We start from the raw sequence: 14785 nt of genomic DNA, 5'->3' as shown, positions 1-14785 counted from the left end.
AGTGTACTTTTAGTTACTTTGGTGAGTAAAATTTGGTGAGGCAGGTAAGAATGCTCTAAGAAATGGATGTCTATCTCTATATATAAGATGGCTATTTCTATATATAAGATTGACAAATTCACCATTAAATATGTGGAACTACGTAAATCTCACTTGTTCAATTATAGATTTGTCAAAAAGATAGATAAGAGATAAATGTGTAACACTTTCTTTAAGCAATTAATACATAACTTCTTAAGCTTGATAATGTAGCATTTATGGATAGAGCTTTCCTTCCAATTGGGTTGGAAGAATTTAACCTATAATAATAGCATGTGTCTCTTTGCAAGTGAGAAACACACGGTTTTTATTAAAAAAAATATGTGACTTTCACATGCTTAAAGAACACATGTCATTATTATAAATTAGGCTAAACAAAATTCTTCCAACCTAGTTTGAAGGAAAACTATAATAAGGACAAACTTGAAAAAAAAAATTTATTCAAAAAAACATATGCATTTCATATGTTATTAAAAAAGGCAATGTTAGGTGTTCTTCTCTTCTAGAGAAAGACATCAAGCACTGCTACCATGAAAGAGGAGCCACATGGAACTCATGCTCTCATAGTAAAGGAAAAAGGTAGGGTAGGGGCTCTTATCTTTTCAAAACATTGGGGCAGTAGGGTAAAAGTCTAGCAGCAATAGAGAAGGCAAGGGTTCTCAATAAAACATGGAGGGGGCTGATGGCAAATGCTAAAATTTGGTGTTGGGTTTGCCGTGAGATTGACGAAGCAAAGTGAAATTCTTGCTCTGCAATTTGGTGGATTTTTTATTTTTTATTTTTTAACAAAATAAACCAAAAAACAAATACATATTCTTTTTTTTTTTTTTTTTTTTTTTTAAACATGTTCACATAAAGAGAAGGAGATGATTCGAAGTAATGATTTTCAGTTCATGAGACATGATTCTTAATCTTAGTTGATTGAGCTACCCTTCAGACCATCTTACCTATATTTGAACTAATGATGTTTAGAGGAAAAAGAAAAAACTAATATTTAGAGAGAGCCCCTACGATGCGGTTGGTGCGTAAAAGATCACTTTTGCCTCGATTGTAGAGCCTAACCAAAGGCATCAAAGGTAGCTTCCATGTGAAAATATCATATTTAATAAAGATCCGAAGGGAAACAGTCAAGATGTTCTTGTATATGCTTGCCAAATTAAAGGAATGATTTTCTATTTAAAATGCCCGTTTAACATTATTTTATATGGTATTATTCTTACGATCCATGAGAGGACAAACGGACAGCTGTAAGACAGATTACTATAATAGATAATCAAAGTGCTGAGCCAGTCCACTCGCGTGGTAAACATTTCATACAATACACAAGTTGTATGAAATGTTTAATATTAATTTGGCTCAGACAATATATATGATTCAAACGTTGGGTTGAAATTTGAGTATGAATGTTTCCTCCCTGTAAATAAAACCTTAATTTATAAGGAAAACACATTCCATGCTTTCCACGTGCTTCTAAGATTAATATAAATAACTAAAATAATCACTTAGGACTCGTTTGGTTCACGGAATGTCTAGTCCATTAAAAAATGATTAGCTATTACTGGGAATAAAAGAGTGTGGAATAGATTAGTTATTCTTATTCCTTTGTTTGGATGTAACGCTAGAATAGACTAGCTAATCCAATTCCTTCGTTTGGTACAATACAATATGTTGGTGAATTGAATCATATTGTGATAAAATTTCCTAAAATACAAATATAATTTATATTATTAAGGACTTTCATTCTTTTTTTTTTTTTAAAAAAAAAAAAAAACATAAACAACTTTACTATAATTTTTTTTTCTTTTTTGTTTTTAATTATGTCATGTATGTGGCCTTTTTTTTTTTTTTTTTTTTGCAATTATGTTACAAAATTATTTATATAAAAAAAATATAGTTGGAGAAAACAGAATCAAACTCAATCTTGAAATCAGAAAAATATAGTTGGAGAATGTACAAAGAATCAAAAGAAATCAAAAAACATATTATGTATTTGTATTTTATAAAAACTTTGCAGAATCTGTTTCTCCGTCAAAGAAAAAAAAATTGAGAAAAAATATATTCGAAGAAACAGAATAAAAAAAAAAACTTAAATTTTTTTTTTTTTTTTTAAAAAAAAAAGGAGAAACAGAGAGAAGAAAATCAGAGAGAAACGGTATAGAGAATCAAAAGAAATAAAAAAAAAACATAATTAAAAAAAAAAATGAGAAACGATACAGAGAAGGGAGATGGCATAGAGAAAAAAAAAAAAATCGTTTGCACGTGCATAAAAACTGTACCAGAAGAATCAGAGAGAAAATAGAAAGAGAGATAGAAAAAGAGAACGAAATATAGAGACAGAGAAAAGAGAAACGGAGATATATATATATATATATATATATATATATATATATAGAGAGAGAGAGAGAGAGAGAGAGAGAGAGAAATATAGAATAATTGGAGAACGAAATTTAATCCCACAAGTGAGGTTTTTTGTGGCAATTTATACAATTAATTTAATCTTACAAGAAATGATTAGCTAAGCCACTCATTTTTTAGTGGCTTAGCTAACCCTATGTGTATGAGATTAGTAGTCTCATGAGAATAGACTATTCTCAAGAATAGAGTATTACCAAACAAATGATTATTTATACTTAGTGTTAGCTAGTCTAATCTAATGGTCTATTCCGCAAACCAAACGGGGCCTTAATTTTCTGAAAGCAGCCGACAGAAGAGAGTCGGTGTAGGAACAACAAGATACTGACGAGGAAGAATGGTACCATTAGAGACTAGACACTAAATCATTACTGGGGTGGTTTAGTAGTCTTAAGAAACTTCTTATAAGGTTGAATATGTGTTAGGGTATGAGTTCGACTCTTCGCAATAGAAAAGTACTTGCTAGTGACAGAGCTGAAGAGTGGCTGCCGGCTGGTGTAGGCCTGGCCCTCCACACAAGGAAAAAAAAAATAAAAAAATAAAGGTAAAATAAATAAATATATATATATATAAGGTAAATTTTTATTTTATTTTTGCCTATTGGGCCATGGACCCCTACCTATATCAAATTCTACCTATGTCGTTGTCTCTTACATAAGCCTGATTAGTATTAACCGTATTGGGTTCTACAATTTTTACTAATGTCATGGTGGGGTTGTGTTAGACTATGACTTAATTGGTCGTAAGAGAGCATTTGCAATGTCCTCCGTTTATGCCCCTCTTGAACAATTTCTAGTGGGTAGGTATTACCATGATCATGCCTAGCTAGAGTAGCCATAATCGGTCGCCCCCACTTACCCTTTTAATTAGAAAAAAAAAAATCATTAGCGTCCATTTAAAATTGTGATTTCAAAATATGCGATTTAAAAATATAGTTAAATGTTTGATAAAATTGTAATTTAATTTTTAAAATTGTGTATTTTTAAAACGCATTCCATGCCTGTGATTTGAAAAACATATTTTTAGAAAAAAAAAAAAAAAAAAAAAACTTTTCTAAAATTTAATTTAAAATCCATTTTTATCAATGAAATTGCAATTTAATTAAAAGTCAAGCTCCAATTTACATTATAGATAGCATTTTTTTTTTTTTTTCCTAATTTTATAGATAGCATTAATATAGAACAGATATGGATACAGGCACCTTTTTGTTTATTTGGGACCAAAGCCCAGATTGAATCTAGTTATGCCCAACGGGCTGAGTCAAGTTTTAGCCCAGTATATGGAGCTCGAGATTGGATTCAATATTGGCAGGCCCACTTGATATTCTAGAATGGCTGGCTTACTTGCTATTTGACCAAATAGGTGCTCTTGTGTAATGTGTATCTTTAGAGTTTAGAGCACCATGCTCTATTTTCTTAGAGCTTTGGCTCTAGATTTCAGAAATGAATGAAGAATGAAATATTTTATCAAAAACAAAAAAGAAAAAGAATTGCATTAATTAGTTTCCAATAGCCGACTATGGCCTGAAATAGACTTGGATTTTAAACAAAACCATAAAGGTCGAAAACATTTAGGTAGTGGATTTGTTAAGAAGTATTATCTGTTAGGTTATTCCGTTCATTAGTGTTTTATTGTTCTGTTTCTCGTGGCCCGTGGGACTCTTTCATTGTATTTTGTTATTTAAGGTAACATTGCTATGGAATAGAATCAATCAAGTAAATTATTCAAACTTATCAGTTCTCATCTCGCACTCAAATCTTGCAGCATCCGGGCACACAATAAACAATAACTAATAAGATTACCAGATGCTGCAGGTAAGGGACCTTCAAGGATGCAATAGTATAGGAGTAGGAGGGTAGGCAACTCCAGGTGGATTTCAAATCGAGTCGTTTGGCCCAAGATCATTAATAGGTGGGCGTTGTTTATGGTGATCAGTAACTGATTGGTATGCCATTGCTAACGCTAGTGCCTGCAAGTTGATAGAAAGATGAATCAGCCTAGTTCCACTTCATTGTCCATAATAATAGTTTGCAATCCATTTATTGGAGCCTGGCAAGAATAGTTCCAAATATCTAACGTGGTATGTAGTCACTGAAAAGAGAGAATTACAGATCCTGCTTACAATGTGATCATGATGAGGAGGTGCATATATGCCGGTGGTGATGGTGGTTCTCCGTCGGCTGGTGCCGGAAGGTGGATTTTCAATCTTCTTAAATCCTGTTGGAACAACAATTACAGGCATACCCACGAGATTTCCCATGCAAACTTTCTCCCAGTCAGTTGCATTGCCAATGATTGCATCAACAGTAAAACTTTCTCTTACTTCCCGGATTAACTTCCCCCGTGCTCTTTGTGCCTGTGGATATATAGCAATAGAAAGCTTCATACTCGCAAAACTCCTAAAATAAGAAGCTAGACAATTTCAAATACTACATGCTTATATAAAGCTAAAAGCTCAACACTTCAATGACCCATGAGCTTCTGGTTAGTCGTGATCCCAAGGCACCATGCATTTTGAAAACCTCATAGTTAACCTGAAAGTCAGAAATTCAAGCCTAGTGTGTTCTGAATATGTCTATGACAACCCGGCAATATGACACTGAAGACCTAGCAATTGCCGCCTATAGTTCATGCAGCAATTGCTCATACTCATTCAGAATCTGTTTGAAATTGCGTTAAAGAACTTAAAAGTGTTTTTAGTACCTAAAAAGTTGTGCCAAGCTGCATGGTAAAAAACACTTTGTTGAATTTTTTCCTCTAAAAAAGCTCAAAACTAAGTTTTGGAAAACTTGAAAATGAAACCTTTTATAAAAAGTTATTTCAAACTTTTTTCTATAGACAAAATTAAGCTCTCTAAAATAATTAGTAAACCATTTTAAAACTGAAATTAAGCTCCTATATATTATTCTAAATGTTATAGAGACCTGAACGTAGTCAACTGCTGGAATCATGCGTGCACGACGTAGCTCAATAGGCCATTGATCTTGAGCTTCATAATCATTGTCCTGCCCTGAGCGCTGCCACTCATCAAAGTGAGCCAACATATCAACGTCCATTGTAAAATTCAGAATACCTTGAACAGAGTTGACTGTATAATTCAGTTTGAAGGGAAGCACATTAACACCCTTTGATGCAAGAACATGAACAACCTGGAAATTGCCATCTTGTGAATCACTTAAAGGGTAAAAAGGAAAATAAACTATAATACAATAATAGCATCCATGAAGTACGGTCAGTGCCACACAACTACAGTAAAACACTTGGGACGTACAACTGACCTCCATCTCAGCATCATCAAGATATCCAACGGTAAGCTTGGTGATGTCAACCAAGAATGGGTCATTAAGAGGACTGTCTCTGGACGAGGGATCATCTGGATCCCTACCCCGAATAGCATCCAGTATAATAGTGCAATCTGTGGCGCTTCTACAGAATGGGCCAAGTTTGTCCTGGTAAACAGCCGATACATATATATAAATTCTGTCAGAATAGTAAAGTGAGTTTGTCCCACATTGCTCAAATATTAGGAAGCCCTTTCCCTTTGACTCCTATATATTAAAACTTTTTATGTACAATTAAATCATTAAATAAAGCAAGATGTAGCCTATAGAGCTTTAGTGTGTAAATGTAGGCATATTACCGAACCACTTTAATCTTGTCTTTCTTGTTGATATTTCTGTTTTATAATTCTAAATTCTATTATGGTATCAGAGCTAATAGCCTATAGCCCTCTTTCTAAAACAAAAGGCATACATAAAGAAGGTACCAGTACCAAGCTTTCAGTTATGCATCTGTCTTGTTTATATTTCTGCATTCTAAATTCTATTATGGTATCAGAGCTAATAGCCTATAGCCCTCTTTCTAAAACAAAAGGCATACATAAAGAAGATTACGGTAGCAGTACCAAGCTTTCAGATATGCTCATTACACCAGTTCGGCCTACAGTTCCGAATGTGGGGCGTAATGCTGTCACACCACATCGAGTAGCGGGATAGGTTATAGAGCCAGCTGTTTCTGAACCAATTGCAAATGGAACCATACCTGTGATGAAATGAAAAAAAAAAAAAAAAAAAAAAAAAAAAATTCAGTTGATATATACAACCACTTATAATGATGAAGAGCACCATGGAGAGGTGTTGAGGCTAGCTTGATCCAAGCAATCCCCAAAAAGAATAATTGGAAGAAATTTAAAATTTGAACAATACCAGCTGAGGTGCATGCAGCAGGCCCGGCTGATGAACCTGTTGAAAATTCCTCTATGTTCCATGGGTTTCTTGTCCTACCACCATACCAGATGTCATCATATGCCAGAGATCCAGAAACAAGCTTTGCAACAAGAACCGCCCCTGCAGCTTTCAACCTATATCAAGCAAGAGTCACAAGCTTGCAAAATACAACTTTGTTATACCTCCAAACATGCTTAATACCTCTTGTATACCCAAGCTTCAATGTCAAGAACTTGATCTTTGAAAGTTTTTGAACCCCAAGTTGTTTTAAACTTTGGTACTGAAATTATATCCTTCAACCCGTAAGGAATTCCATGGAGAGGACCTATAGCACAAATTTACATTTAATTTAGGAATGTGTAACCAACAATAAAAAAAAAAAATAGGCATATTAATGTTTTAAAGTGATTGTGGTATTCCATAAGAATCCTGCCCTGTTTGAAGTATCAAGCTTTTAGGATAACTAATGATTTAATATAGTATTAGAGTAGAGGTCATGAATTTGAACATTGTCATTGTAATTTGTCTCATTTTAATTAAATATTCCACATGTTAAGTTTTATCTATGAAGAAAAAGTTTGAACTTAAGCTTTAAGGATAGGTAATCATATAACATTTTATAGGTTGTTGCTTCTTGGCCACCTTGTTTATAGATACAAGATACTTGAACCAAATTATCAAATAGGAAATTGCATACCATTAACCGACATACATATACGAACATGGGTACATGATATTAAATTTCATCCAGGTCAAAGCACAAGGCTAGCTTGAGCCAGAGCTACTTTTGCTAATATATTGAAGGAACCAGCATCTACAGTTTGACACAACAGCAATAGAACATCAAACTGATACGAGGTCACTTTTAACTTTAATAGACAAGCAAATTACAGATCGTATGGTAATTGTGTTCTAAGAATAAAAGGGGACCTTTACATTCCATTAAAGCAAAGGAGCTCATCCATGATCTCTACTAACCAACAAAAAAAAAACCCTAAGAAATTGTTATTTCATCCTATTAAGGTAATACATGATGAATATCTTGGTAAAAGTTGCACTTGAAAGAGATGAAATGAACAGTCTCTATTCAAGTATTTGGGATATAAGACAAGATTAATCTAGTATGATGATATCTGCTAGATTATGGCTCAAAAATTAGTCGTAGAGAGCTTTTATGGAGTCTTCATGTTCAGAGTTAAACCATTCTATGTAATTACTTTAAAATTTTAAACACTGGAAAATGTGACAGCTACTCTGAGAGTAATATCAATACTTGAAAAGAGATGTACCCAAATACATCCCTCGAGCAAGCAACTTATCAGCCTCCTTGGCTTGCTTGTATGCAAGTTCTTCAGTATACGAGACCACAGCTTCAAGAACATTATTGTACCTGGTGTTATTTTCACAATACATCATTAGACAAATATTTTACATATGATACAAAACATAGGTAATTGGGGTGTTTTTCTATTCACTACTACCTTTTCAACCTCTGCAAAAAAATATGAGTAAGCTCCTCTGAAGTAATTTGTTTTGTCTTAATCAGTTCCCCCAATTCAAGAACCTGATGAACAAGCAATATATATATATATATATATATATATATATATATATATATATATTAAATAAGATGAAGGAAAATAATGAGACACAGATCATGGGGGTGGGGACTAGAGAGAGGGGCACCACAATAGACTTACACTCATGAAGGCAATATCTTCTTCATTTTCTGGTCTCTTAGTGCCAGAGATAGAGGGATAATTAAATCTTTTGCTTATTCGTTGTGGTTGCTCATTGTCCCACTCAGGAATATTGAACACCAAAGAAGATGGATTATGAAGTCCTCCATTAACCGAAGCAACTAATTTCCGATTGGCTCTGATTATAGGGATATTAAACTCTTTTGCACCCTTGACTATCTCCAGAATCTAAATTAGATAGAGATATTACATCATTTTGGGTTAAAACTTTAAATTACAACATGGATTACTTAAAGCATTCTAATGGAGGAGCCAAATGGTACTTTTATCTAAAATAACTAATCAGATTTGTAAAAAATCCACTCACATTTGATTAGCAAAAAAAAAATGCAAAATGGATATTTGATTAGATTAGCAAAAAAAAAGCCTACATGTAGCAGCACTTTTCAAGAGAGCTATTTTATTTTTTATTGTTTCTCACCTGTTTTCTTTCTCTCAAAACTTTTCCCACTTTTCAAGGGATTATTATAAGAATATTCTTTCACAATTTTTAATAAAAATATATTTAAATGATATAGATAAAAATATAGCTAATCAGATGTAGAAGACCTTTAAAAATGCATTAGCTAACTAGATAAAATGAGTTTTGAGGAGCTATTTTGCATAAAAAGTTGGCTCCTCCATTGAGAATGCTCTTAAAATATATAAAGTGACAGAGAAAACACATGAGTTACAAGTTCGACAAAGTCACCTTTTTATTGTTGAAGAAGTTGGCATCAAATAACTCAAATGCACATCTAGGGGATGCAACTTTACTAATCTTTTCCAAACATTCACTGTTGGTCTTACTGCCCTGATCAAAGAACACAAGATAAATGTCAATATGAAATGTGATAAATTGAGATAGATCAGCTGTACGTTGTCTTAGCATTTAATAGGTGTTACCTTATTGTAAAGATATCTGAATAAACCTGAACTTTATGACAGAACATTTTCCAGATTTTTTTATACGTTCTCACCTGCTTTACGTATGTTAGGGTGCAAAAACAAATATCTTTATTTATTTATTTTTTTTATTTATATAAAATATGAAAACAATCAGCAATTAAATAGATCTTATCAAGGATTCACACCACAATGAGTACTAAAATCAGTAGCAATTTCCACGCTATCAAAGAGCAAGGAAAGAAAAAAGAGCGACAAGGTTTAGTAATCCATCTTGAAACCTTGATGTGGTGAAAATTCAACTAAACTCAGCTCAGCTAAGCCTTAGTAGAGCGACAAGGTTTAGTAATCCATCTTGAAACCTTGATTTGGCGAAAATTCAACCAAACTCGGCTCAACTAAGGACTTGTTTGGGATTGCGTTTGAGGGGCCTAAAAGTGCTTTTAACATCATTTGGTAAAAAAATTAAAAACACTTTTAAGGGTCCAAAAAGCCTAAAATTGGTCAAAAAACACTTTTGGCAAAAGCTTAAAAATGAAATTTTTGCCCAAAAGCTCTTTTTGACTTAAAAGCTCCATTTCTCAAACGCAATCCCAAACACGCTCTAAGTCTTAGTAGAGCAACTTGCCAAAAAAACAAAACTTAAGAGCTTTCACCACTTTAAGTCTACAAGATATGTCACTATATGGTAGCATAAACACACGTTCATGAAATCTTCATGAACACATTTAAGTCATTTCCATTGTTGAGGTGCAACAGTGTTGTTCTACTCAAGTGAACCGCTCTTAGAACATGCCTCGTGGGGTGCAATTTCGAATGCTATAAAAGGTTTTGGCTTTTCACATTAGACACCAATTAATTTTCAGATAAGATGTTCAAAGACTTGATCCAACAAATGGTATCAGAGCTAAGATCATGGGTTTGAGTCATGGGAGTGTCATGTTGAGAGAAATTGTTGAGATGCAACAATGCCTCGCTGCTCACATAAATAGCTCTTAGAATATGCCTTGCGAAGTGCGATTTCAAATGCCATAAAAGCTTTGGCTTACGGACACCAATTGGCTTTCATATGAAATAGTCAAAAGTCTGATCCAACATCTAGAATATAGTTTAGCAAAATATGGTGGCAAAATACTAGATGTCATGTAAATATTAGATTTTAAGAAATATGCAATCGTCCGAAATGTTGCATATAGGGATTAAGTGGTGTTGAGCATTAATATAAGACTATATAAGTTAATTCTAACATGATTCATTTAAGCAAGTAGATCCTTCAACCTTAACCTTCTAATTTCTTATACGATTCATATTAGGTTCATAGTTCTCTACTTATATATTAGAATAGAAATTAAAGTTACAAAAGTAGTCATGGACACAAATTAGAGCAAGACATAGGCCAATTGCATCGGACTTGGAATCGGATACACTAAAAAAAAAAAAAAAACAGAGAGAGAGATGCAAACAGCTTGTCACCTAAGGATGTCCTCATGAATACCGAATAGTAGAAATTAAGGTAAATTTGTACCTTAAAACAGAAAGGGATAAAGACAGTTACCATATTTGTGGAATTTGGGGCAAAGTCGGGGCAAGTGGAGTTATGGAGCAGGTACCGGGAATGAGATGGAAAGGTTGGAGTAGCAGCAAGGCAACAAAGTATAATCTTAAAGAAGAAGAAGAAGAAGAGAAACCAGTTAGTGGTGGACCTACGAGTCGAGCCAACTGCTCTGGGAGGACACTTGTCCGGCACCGGCAGCATGGCTTCCTCTTTGTGGGACTTTCTGCAGCTCCTTCTCTCTCTGCCTGTCAATCTGCTCTATGGTGCTGTCAGCTGTGGGAGGAAATTCATTCCTTACTAAGAAGACGCCGGCCAAGCGGACAGTCTGGTCAAAGATTCTGACCTAGACCACCCTGTTCCCGCACAAACAGGGGCGGGACCAGGAATTTAGTCTTGGGTGGTCCCGGATCCGAACAATATATATATATATATATATATATATATATATATTAAGAATTTTGTAAGAATTTTTTTACTCAGATTAGTTCTTATTAGCATTAGCAATTAAAATAGCAACAAATAAATTAATTAAATCAAGCTCATCAAATTAAGGGAAAAAAAAAATCCAATAATCAAAGTAAACATATTTGATATTTCTCAACTCAAGCCTTCAATTTCAAATAATGAACAACAGCCAGCAAAAGAAAACATATTTCTCTAATTCTCTTCCTAGTTCTCAAGTTTAAATTCAAGCTAATAATCTCCAATGACCAAATTTCAAAGCATAAGATTAGAGATTTATCATTTATGGTCGATAGAAAACTCACCGGGGGCTCTGGGACTGCCGCTGTCTCTGCTGCCGCCTGCCTGGTGCTGGTTCCGGTGGAGTAGTGGATGGGGGTTGGTTTTCGTTTAAAATTCCGTTCAAAATTTAACAGAATGCCACACCAGTATTAATCACATTACATTGCGACATTTGTCCTATAATTAATTTTTTTATTTTTATTTAAAAAAAAAAAAACTAAAAATGCTAAAAATTATTATTATTTTTTTAAATTAAAAATTAAAAATTTTGGGGGTGATCGAGAGAAAGAGAGAGAGAGAGCGCGAGGTCTTTGTTTGAGCTCTTTCAGGTATACTACTGGATTCATCTTTTCAGGGAAGCCCTTTTCTTCTACATTCTTTTACAGTGTTATTGTTAATCATGGGGATCTGGGTTCTAAGATTTGAGCACTAAAGTTTCGATCTTTCTTGGGTTTCCTTGCAATTTTGTGTTTTTCTTGGAATTGTGTTTCTATATTGGGATTTTTACCTGGGAAATGGTCCACTGAAAGCCGTAATTTTTGTGGTTGGATTCTCATTGTTCTTCACATTTCTTTGGTGTTGGACTTATAGATCCTTTGAATTGCTGGGTTTCTTTGATCTGAATTGCTTTCATGCTTCTTTCCATATGGAAAAACATTTTCCAATGCGCCGCTTAGATTCTGGACAAGAAGAGCAGCAGACCAAGAGAAGATGGGTCTAATTCAGCTCTTGAAACCAAGAAAAGACTGGAATTTGCCACAGTCGCCGTGGTTCTGTGTGTTTCCACTTTTTTCTTGTTTCCACTGGGGGTGGGTTTCGGCCACCGCTGGGCTCCTTGGCCACACACAACCCTCCCCCCCCCCCCCCCCCAATTTTTTTTTAATTAATTATAGGACACGTGTCGCAATGTGATTGATGCTGACGTGACATTCCGTTAAATTTTAGACGAAATTTTAAAAGAGGTACTATTTTCGTCTTTATGAAAATTACAAATACCTAGGGAGTTATTAAGTATTTAACTCATTAATTAAAGAAGTAATTACTTTTTGCCCTCATAAACTTTAGCGTCTTGGCACTTTTTCTCATCAAACTATCATTTTATGAGAAAAAGTCTTATTCCGTTAGTTAAAGAAGTTACGTCAGTTAAATAAGTTAAAATTGACGGTCAACGGTCATGAACAAGTTATGTGCCATTTAAAATTTTTTTTCTTCCACTTTTGCCCTCACTTCAAACCGAAAAAATGATGTTTATACTTGCCTAAACCCTAATCCAACACATGAAAACAATTTAAAAAGAGGGCTCATCAAATAGTTCTTATTAGCATTAGCAATTAAAATAGCAACAAATAAATTAATTAAATCAAGCTCATCAAATTAGGGGGAAAAAAAATAATCCAATAATCAAAGTAAACATATTTGATATTTCTCAACTCAAGACTCAACTCAAGCCTTCAATTTCAAATAATGAACAACAGCCAGAAAAAGAAAACATATTTCTCTAATTCTCTTCCTAATTCTCAAGTTTAAATCCAAGCTAGTAACCTCCGATGACCAAATTTCAAAGCATAAGATTAAAGATTTATCATTTATGGTCTATAGAAAACTAACCAGGGGCTCTGGGGCTGCCACTGTCTCTGCTGCCGCCTGCCTGGTGCTGGTTCCGGTGGAGTCGTGGACAGTGGTTGTCGGTGGATGCACAAATCGCCCATCCTGTCGCTTGGAGAATGTTCCTTTTTCTTGCCATATTTTTTGTAGAACGAGGTGCTGGTTCCCTTAATCCCTTGTGCATGGACAAAGCAATATTAATTTTTTTTTTTTTAATTGTAGTTTAGTAAAGTTGGTTTTTTAGGGAGTTAGCTTATTATTTTTGCAGGGTCCCATAAGGCTATATATAGGCCTGGGTATCGGTCAAAACAGTCCAGTTTTGGCTCTTATCGGTTATTAACCGATAATTTTCGGTTAAATGGTTTAACCGATACGGGACCAATAAAAATTTTAACCGAAATTATCGGTTATAACGATATACAGTTAAATGGTTTGGTTAGTTTAAACGTGGGCTTTATATTGATTTATTTTGTTTAGCCAAAAATGAATTTTTTTTTACTTTTGAGGGCCTAAATGTTTTTTGTTGGGTTAAAATAACTTATTAAAAATGAGTTGTTTTAGGGCCCAAATACTTTTTGTTGGAACCCAAATATTTGTTTTTTGGGCTAAAAATTGAAGTTTTTTTATATTGATCCACCACAATTTTTTTTTTTTTTGTATTATAAAATACATTTTTCCAAAGCAAATGGATTAATTAATATAATGAATGCTAATTAGACTAACAAAACTAGTTAATGAAAAATGCTTTCACCAAAGACAAAGAAATCCCATCCAATGCCATCACTAAAAAAAAAAAAATCAAACCTACCCAAACCCAAATTAAGATAAGGTTACATAGGTATATATATAATTCCATAACTACGTCGTTTTGGCATTCCTACTTAACGGTTTATATCGGTTAAACGGTTAACCGATATGAAATTTCTAACTGGACCGAACTAAACTGATAAGCATACCGGTATAAAAAATTTAACTGATAAGGATATCGATATATCAGTTACGATTAATATCGGTTCGGTCGAAATCGATACACGGCTGATAATCAGTAACCGGTTAATCTGCCCACTCCTATATATATATAAAATTGTAAAGGTTCTAAATTTTTTTTTGGAGGGTCCAGGGTCCCCAAAGCTATACTTAATCATTAGTTTAACACTTAACACGTGGAATATTTAATTTAAATGAGGATGAATTGACGGAGTCAAGGTTCGATCTCATGACCTTTGGCTCTGATACGATGTTAAATTACCAATTATTCTAAAAACTTAAACTAATAGGAAGAGATAATTTTTTTTTGGGAAAACTTCAGAAAGCCCCCCTGAACTTCCAGCCAATTTGAAAAACCCCTCCTGAATTTTCAAAACTCTCATTTAGGCCCCCTGAACTTTAGTTTTCTCTCACTTTGGACCCTTTTAACATTAAACTACGTCGTTTTTTGGCTGGGTAGGTGTTTAATTTTAGGATACAAAACGATGTAGTTTAATGTTAAAAGGGTTCAAAGTGAGAGAAAACCAAAGTTCAAGGGGCCTAAATGAGAGTTTTGGAAATTCAGGGGGGGT

At 34.0% G+C, this 14785-nt stretch overlaps 1 protein-coding gene across 1 annotated transcript; it reads right to left on the bottom strand.

The window, feature by feature from the left end:
• Nucleotides 1-4150: 4150 nt before the first annotated feature.
• LOC132171631 (uncharacterized) lies at nt 4151-11267 on the bottom strand. Its single transcript, XM_059583003.2, has 12 exons — nt 10878-11267; nt 9129-9230; nt 8378-8605; nt 8159-8241; nt 7967-8067; nt 6879-7002; nt 6657-6811; nt 6356-6492; nt 5730-5900; nt 5376-5600; nt 4574-4807; nt 4151-4420 (listed from the first exon to the last, which is right to left on the bottom strand). Exons 1-12 carry the CDS (start codon nt 11076-11078, stop codon nt 4328-4330), a joined length of 1854 nt encoding a protein of 617 aa, XP_059438986.2. The 5' UTR covers nt 11079-11267; the 3' UTR covers nt 4151-4327.
• Nucleotides 11268-14785: the final 3518 nt, after the last annotated feature.

The sequence above is a fragment of the Corylus avellana genome, chromosome 1 (genome assembly GCF_965113065.1).
Source record: "Corylus avellana chromosome 1, dhCorAvel1.hap1.2, whole genome shotgun sequence".
In the NCBI taxonomy this organism is placed as follows: Eukaryota; Viridiplantae; Streptophyta; class Magnoliopsida; order Fagales; family Betulaceae; genus Corylus; species Corylus avellana.
This window is presented reverse-complemented; position numbering and strand designations above follow the sequence as displayed.

Bases quoted from the DNA above. Each gene is read 5' to 3' on its own strand.
- LOC132171631 (XM_059583003.2), bottom strand. From the start codon at position 11,078: ATGCTGCCGGTGCCGGACAAGTGTCCTCCCAGAGCAGTTGGCTCGACT. The intron at 8,606-9,128 runs GTGACTTTGTCG...TATCTAATTTAG, and splicing joins ACTTCTTCAACAATAAAAAG to ATTCTGGAGATAGTCAAGGG. The intron at 4,421-4,573 runs GTAAGCAGGATC...ATCAACTTGCAG, and splicing joins CTCCTCATCATGATCACATT to GCACTAGCGTTAGCAATGGC.